Source organism: Ochotona curzoniae, unplaced genomic scaffold, assembly GCF_017591425.1.
Source record: "Ochotona curzoniae isolate NIBS_2020 unplaced genomic scaffold, NIBS_Ocur_1.0 contig_2692, whole genome shotgun sequence".
Lineage (NCBI taxonomy): Eukaryota > Metazoa > Chordata > Mammalia > Lagomorpha > Ochotonidae > Ochotona > Ochotona curzoniae.
In genome coordinates, this window is record NW_024465556.1 from 360,533 (window position 1) to 367,399 (window position 6,867).

A 6,867-nucleotide genomic window follows, 5' to 3' on the forward strand; every position below is an offset into this window, starting at 1 on the left:
TGAAGAATCCACTGATTGACATAGTCCATCATAGAGTTACCATTTGCCCAGTATTTCACTGCCAACATATAGCTGAGGTGGTTGATTGACTTGTTCTGTCTTCTGTCTTTTCTTGGTTAGGGTTCTGAGTCCAGCATTTCGGCTGGGGAGATCCCCAAAGAAACTTTGTTTGAGGTGTTCCCAGACCAGATTCTTGTATGTTCGAGCAAGCATAGGGCCTGGCCCAGTCTATCGCCCGATCAGCTGGTGGTTGCAATTGCTGGGTTGGTTCTGTTTTCAGCCCCGCCTTCTACTGGAACCAATGGGTGTTGCAGTCCAGCCTGGTTCTGCCCAACACATACTCAACCCTCGCATAAACCAGTGGGAGCTGCAGCCTAGTCAGACGACCCACAAATTCATTTATTTTACAAAAATTCATTTATTTTACAACATTAAAATCACAATAAAATTTTTAAAAGATGGTAACAAAAATAAAGCATAAACAACTTAAAATGCTACAATGGAAAAATGGGAGATTAAATCACAGGACACTCTCTTCTAATAACTATTGCATGTAGATATTCATGAAACCTACATGCAATATTAAAGAAATCACATTTGGCAACATCTCAATTTAAGAAGGTCTCTGGGATAAAAACCTGTAGGTGGTGTACTTCACAAGGTGTATATTAAAACTGGACACCAAGCTTAACTAAGAAGATCTACAGGATAAAATGACAATGTGAAATAACATTTAGAGCAAAGCTTCATAGAAAACACTTTGGGATGGCAAAATAGACCATCCAAGGCCAAATATTGGGGGTATGAGAAGTCGTGCACCCCAGACCAAACCGGAACTTAACACACAGAAACCTTAGCAGTCTGGGGGTGTAGGTTAGAAGCAGCTGATTTATTCACTTATTAACTTCATCCAACTTCTTTATTGGGCTACTTTATATCTCAATTGTAACCTAAAAATACTACCACTTTTTAAAATAAAAGGAATAGATTAATTCCATTTGGATTTTCAAGTAAGCTTATTTTTCTGTTTTAAAAACAAAGAACTCAGACTAGTTAAGTTTCCATTATCTTTACATCCTAATTTCTAGCTACTTAACATTTTGGGAACATCTATAATGGTTTTCTTGCAGTTCTGGATATAAAATTGGATGAAATCTTTTTTCCCCTCCTACTGTGTGATTATCATGAGCTCGTTTGTGACTACTAGGATGACAGCTAAATATCCTCAAAGGAAAGCACATGTCATTGGAATGTTTCCTATTCTGTAAGCCACATAGATAAGAGTTTAATGGTTATAATTTTGCACTCCTGAAAGACTGTCAGTGACAAGTATCAAAGATTTCTGTAGGATTCTAGTGACCAAATAACGTGAGAAGTCTGACAAACTTATTCAAAAGTTATTCTAAAATACCAGCAGTGACATCCTAATGATAAAGCAGCTAAATTGTTGCTGTTGCTCAGTGGATTACAATATTTTAATTGGGGTGTGCGGAGAAAGAAAACAGGTTCATTACATTGTCACAGAGTATTTAGTATCAGGCCTGGTACAACATAACCAATTAATAGTGATTCTATCATGATCAATGGATTAAAACAATAAACAAAGATATTAGAACCCCAAAATGGAGGGGAATGCTTGGAATTAATCTCCTGGTGCGTGTGTTTAGATGGAAAGTTGAAGCTCACAGAGAGCAGTAAGGAATTCTTCATTTTCTGGGTCTATCTTTAGGGCCTTCTGGTAATACTCAGTGGCTCGCCTCGTTTCTCCCTCAAGCTTGTAAACAAATCCTAGGGCACTTAAGCTCAGCATGTCCAGAGCATTGTGATAAAGTCTCTTGGTAGCCAATTTCTTCAGAGCACTGGTCAGTTTCATGTGCAGGGATGATCTGCCTTTGACCTTCAAGGCTTCTAAATAACAATGGATGGCCGCGTACTCAGATTTACAGTGAAACTGGTGAAAGCAGCCATACTGGTAGTGGATCTGCTGTTTGTGATCATCGGTGATGTGCTCCAGATGGAGGGCTTTCTGGAAAATGTCTTCAGCATTGCTGTACTGCCCCGCTTCAGCATACATGTTGGCCAGGTCCATGTAGGCAAACACAAACATAGAGTCTTGTTCCACAGCCACCCTGAAATGAAATATAGCAGACTGAATCAGTTCATCTACCTTCAGTTTATCCTTTCCCTTAGGTCTGTTGTGTGTGGCCTTCTTGATTTGCATCATCTGTGCCCTGTAGCAAAGTCCCATCTGGTGATGCAGGAAAGATGAGGATGGTGTCCCCTCCAAGGCCTCCTTCAAAAGTTGGAGAGCTTTATCCCAGGATCTTTTTCTCCTGTAGAATTTCGCTGCATAACGAAGGACATAAGGCTGAGATGATGTTTGGTTCAGGATTTCTTCAATGTACCCTTCCCCTTCAGCTTCTGCGTGTACATCTTGAAGTTTTAGTGCCAGGAAAACCTTGATGTAGGTGTTCCCTGGGTTAAGGGCAACAGCCTTCCTCAGGGGTCCCAGAGAAAAGCTCTTCACAGGCCCTTCTCTGTCAAAATCGTCCAGCCGGTACATGGTGAGGGCATAGCCTACGTTAAACTCTGGATTGTCAGGTTCTGCTTCCAGAGCCTTCTCAAAAGCTGCTTTAGCCCTTTGGTAATACTTTCCTCCAAATTTCAAAAGTGCCCATCCTTTCTCACAGTCAATTTTGGGATGCTCCAATTTATACTTAGAAGGACTGCATAATTTTCTGCAGACATTTCTTACCCTGTCTAGATACTTCTGAGCATCTTCAAACTGGCCTATATGATAAGACACCCAAGCATAGTTTCCCCAAGTGACCAGACTACATGCTTCCTTTTCAGCTGGGTGTTCTTTTTGGATTACATCTTCTGCTTGTTCCAAGCACTTGAGGGCATCCTTACTTTGTCCTTTTAGGTGTTTCACATACGCCAGTAAGTTGTGAAGAACAAGCCTGGGTTTTGAGGTAAGAAATTCAAGCTGCTGCCCAATTGAGTCTTCCACATCGTGTAGGTCAATGTCTTCCTTAAGTAAATTCCATGTAAAGTGACATTCTAATTCCAACAGTATGGTCTTCAAGGAATCCTTGGAAATTTCACTGTCAAAGACAAAATCCATTTTAATTTCTGAGGAAATAATTTTCTAAACCCTAAGTACTATTCTTTGCATAACAATTTTATCTTTTATTTAAAGCTAATAAAGTACTACATTCTCCAATATTAAATTTGTTTCCCCTCTATACAGTAAAGTTCTTTAAGTAACTCATTTGAATTCTCACTTTATTGCAAAACCAGTCATGGAGGAATAACAAGCTTTCTGTTATACATTATGTATTTAATTTTGACAATTACTAACCCTTAAAAATCAGGCATAGCATATATATGTAATAATACGGGAATAGAATTTCCAGACTATCATTAATGAAGAGTAAGAAATAAGGAAGTTGTGCACAGAAGGAGGCAGAGAAGCACAACAAATGTATAATTTTTGCAAAGAAATAAAGAAAAATGACACAAGAAGAAAAAGCTAAGCAAGCTCCTCAGATGGCTGGGGGGAAGCACAGAAATAAGACAGAAATAGGAATATCTAGAAAAAGACTTCAAAAGCCTCAAGTTGGAACTGGCATTGTGGCGCAATATGTTAAACCTCTACCTTCAGTGTTGGCATCTCAAATAGGTGCTGATTTGAGTCCTGGCTAGTTCACTTCCCATCCAGCACCCTGATAATGTCCCTGCTAAAGCTGAAGATGGCCTTGGGCCACTGTACACTCACTGGGAGACCCAAATGAAGCCCTTGTCTTTAACCTGGCCCAGTCCTGGCGGTTGCTGCCATTTGGAGAGTGAACCAGTGGACAGATCTGTCTGTCTCTCAGCTTCTTTGGAAGGTAGAGTTACGTGGAAGGAGCTCTCTGACTTGAATCACTCCCCAAATGGACGTAACGGTCAGCAGTGGGCCAGGCCAAGCCAGGCATCTGGAACTCAAGCTGGGTGTCCCATGTAGGTTCAAGGGCCTAAAAACTTGGGCCATCTTCTTCTGCTTTCCTAGGCACATTACCTAATGACCAACGTGGATCAGGCATTACTCAAATGGGCATCACAGGCAGCAACTTCACACACTGCACCATGATGCCAGCTCCAATAAGATAAATCTTTACCATGTCTCACACTTAGGCTGTCTTCTTAAAAACAAAAACAAGGGCATGGCATGGTAGCCTAACAACTAAAGTCTCATCCTCGAATGTGCTGGGATCCCATATGGGTGTCAGTTCTAATCCCAGCAGCCCCGCTTCCCATCCAGCTCCCTGCTTGTGGCCTGGGAGGGCAGTCAAGGATGGCCCATAGCTGGGACCCGGCACCTACATTGGAGACCTGGAAGAATATCCTTCCTTTAAGATATAAGCCCTATGCAAAACAGGTGCTTTGTTCCAAGGTGATATGCCTCTGAACTCATAGCATCTATTATGTCAGACACATAATAAAATTGCAATAAATATTTTTGGGTGAATAAATGCAGTTATGTAGTGTTTAATGCTGTTCACTGTTTAATGTAGGTTGTCTCTGGGCAGTTGGTAGAGAAGGACTATTGCATCTGGAAAAACACTGTTTCAGTTCATGCGATTTTGCTCATCAGCTCTATGGGAGCTTTCTTTGTTTTGTTTTTCCCCTGTCAGGAAGATAGGCTCGGTTGCACTCATTTTGCAGGTACAAACAGTGTAGCCCACCCCCACCCATTTTTCAGGGTATTTGCTCAAGCTCCTTCCAAAAATCTCCCAGTTGACCTGCAAATGATAGAAGTTAGGTGCTTGCAAAATCTAAGCAAGAATAGAAGATTTTCTACAAGAATTATGTACCTAGAAGAGGATCAGTGACTCCCAGTTGCAAGAAATGGACACTGTTGATTTCCACAGTAAGAAAGCAGACTGAGGGTTGAAGCAATTCTGCTGGGGCCACACACCTGGAAGGTGCTGAGTGTGGCCTTGACCCAGGGTTATCTACTTGCAAGGTCCAAGATTGTCATCTCCACTCCTGGCATGGTTGACTAATCCCAAGGAGGGCAAGATGCTGCTTCTGTGGATCCAGTGAGGGGAAGAGAAGTACTCTACCAGGATAAGTTAGTAAAGAGATAAGAAATCCTCACACAGTAATCTAACCTATGAGTGGTAGAGAGGTACTAGCTAGAGAAGGAAAAACTAGGACCCAGAGATAAGAAGGGTAGCAGGAGATGGCGCCTTACTTCAGGGATGACAGCTGAAAAGGCTGGGCAAGGAGAGTCACTCACGGGATCCTGGGGCTTCCCATACAGCTGGGCTCCTTGGGCACTGCGGAGTGCCACAAGAAAAGACAGCTGTGAACCCACGCCATCTTCAGAGCCTCCAGAAGCTGAGGCAGGTGGGCAGGCAGGCAGGCGGGCGTCGGGCAGGTGACTCAGTCAGTCAGTCAGTCAAGCACGCCCTGGCTTCCGCCCTGAGATAGCTCCAATTTTATCCAATGCAGTGCAGGCTCCGAGGAATGCATGGGTTCCAGAGAGGTCGCAGGTCCTCCTAACTGAAAAGCACCTGCTTATGCGGATTATCGGAAGTGCAAAAACACTAGGAAGGAGACAAAAAGAAACAGCGCCTGCTCCAAATAAAGGCTGATATGAGGACTGAGGGAAATGTGGGGGAAACCCTTACCTCATGGCGACTGTGTTGTGCCTGCCACCCAGCAACCACTGTCTCAGAGTTCTCCTCAGAGTCTCCTGTTCTCTGGGTGCTTCTCCATGGGTTAGTGTAGAGCTGGGCAGGGTGACAATGCTCCTTCTGCTGCAGGAAAATGAAACTAGAAAGCAAATCTGATCTCTGAGCCAGCAGTGGGGAGGCACTCTCCCTGGAAATGAAACCTACTGAGATGGCACAGGGATGAGGGAGAGGAAGAAGGGGTGAGATTTTTGGCAAAAGCAGGGTCGCTCTGAGCTGATGATGCATTCCAGTTTCACAGTACTAAGTCTGCATACTGCTCAGGTTTCTGTTGAGTATATAATTGGGGAATAAAAATGTGCATAACGTTCAAGTTTTGATAAACGTTGCAGTTGTGTGAGCACCTTTCTTGCAAGCCTTTGCCTGCAGTACCCTGTGTAATGAGGTTCCAGGGCAAGATTGATGTAGCAGATGTTGTTGAATAGCTGCTAAGAGGCAGACTGTCCCAAGGACTGTGGCTGGAAAGGGCCACGGTACAGAGTGTTATCCAGAGTGTTTTATGCTAGAAGGAGGGTGCTGTGGGAAGACTTCTTTGGGAAGGTAGCTACCATGCAGGGGTCTGGAATGTGTGAAGAACTGACCACTGGAAGTGAGTTGGGCTGAAATGTTCTAGGCTGCAAAACCAGAAAATGCCATGGTCTTGGGTGGGTCACATTTGATAAGCAGGTGTGTATGTGTGTGTATTGGGGGAGATGGGTGATGGTACTGGAGAGAGAAGGGGAAAAGATGTCAAATCTATAGGTCAGAGAGGCAATGTGGCTGTGGGGTCTTGGGATGTTACTGCCAAGTTTACTTGAGGACACACTTTAGAAAAGATTCTGAAAGGTTTATTGTACTTAGGAAAAACATACAAGGAAGCAGAAGAAATTAAAGTAGCACTAATGTTTCCAAGAGTTCCTGTCTTTTTTCTTTCTGTGTCCCTACGTCTTCCTCTTGCCTCAGGTATACCTGGGCTAAGACAGAGTGCTTACTGTGGCTTTCATTAATAGAAACTAAGCGATTAGTGGTCAAACTCAAAAGGGGGAAATTCCTGGTTATTCACTTACACTGCTTAGCAATACAGTCATGTGTAAGCATTTTTAAGGAAAATGAATATTAAAAATGGAAAGAATCATAGATGATG

At 43.0% G+C, this 6,867-nt stretch overlaps 1 protein-coding gene across 1 annotated transcript; it reads right to left on the reverse strand.

Moving 5' to 3' along the window:
• Positions 1-1,185: 1,185 nt before the first annotated feature.
• On the reverse strand, positions 1,186-3,127 carry LOC121153446 (interferon-induced protein with tetratricopeptide repeats 5-like). The gene has a single exon (XM_040976036.1). The coding sequence runs from the start codon at positions 3,125-3,127 to the stop codon at positions 1,664-1,666; it is 1,464 nt and encodes a 487-aa protein (XP_040831970.1). The 3' UTR covers positions 1,186-1,663.
• Positions 3,128-6,867: the final 3,740 nt, after the last annotated feature.

Bases quoted from the DNA above. Each gene is read 5' to 3' on its own strand.
- LOC121153446 (XM_040976036.1), bottom strand. From the start codon at position 3,127: ATGGATTTTGTCTTTGACAGTGAAATTTCCAAGGATTCCTTGAAGACC.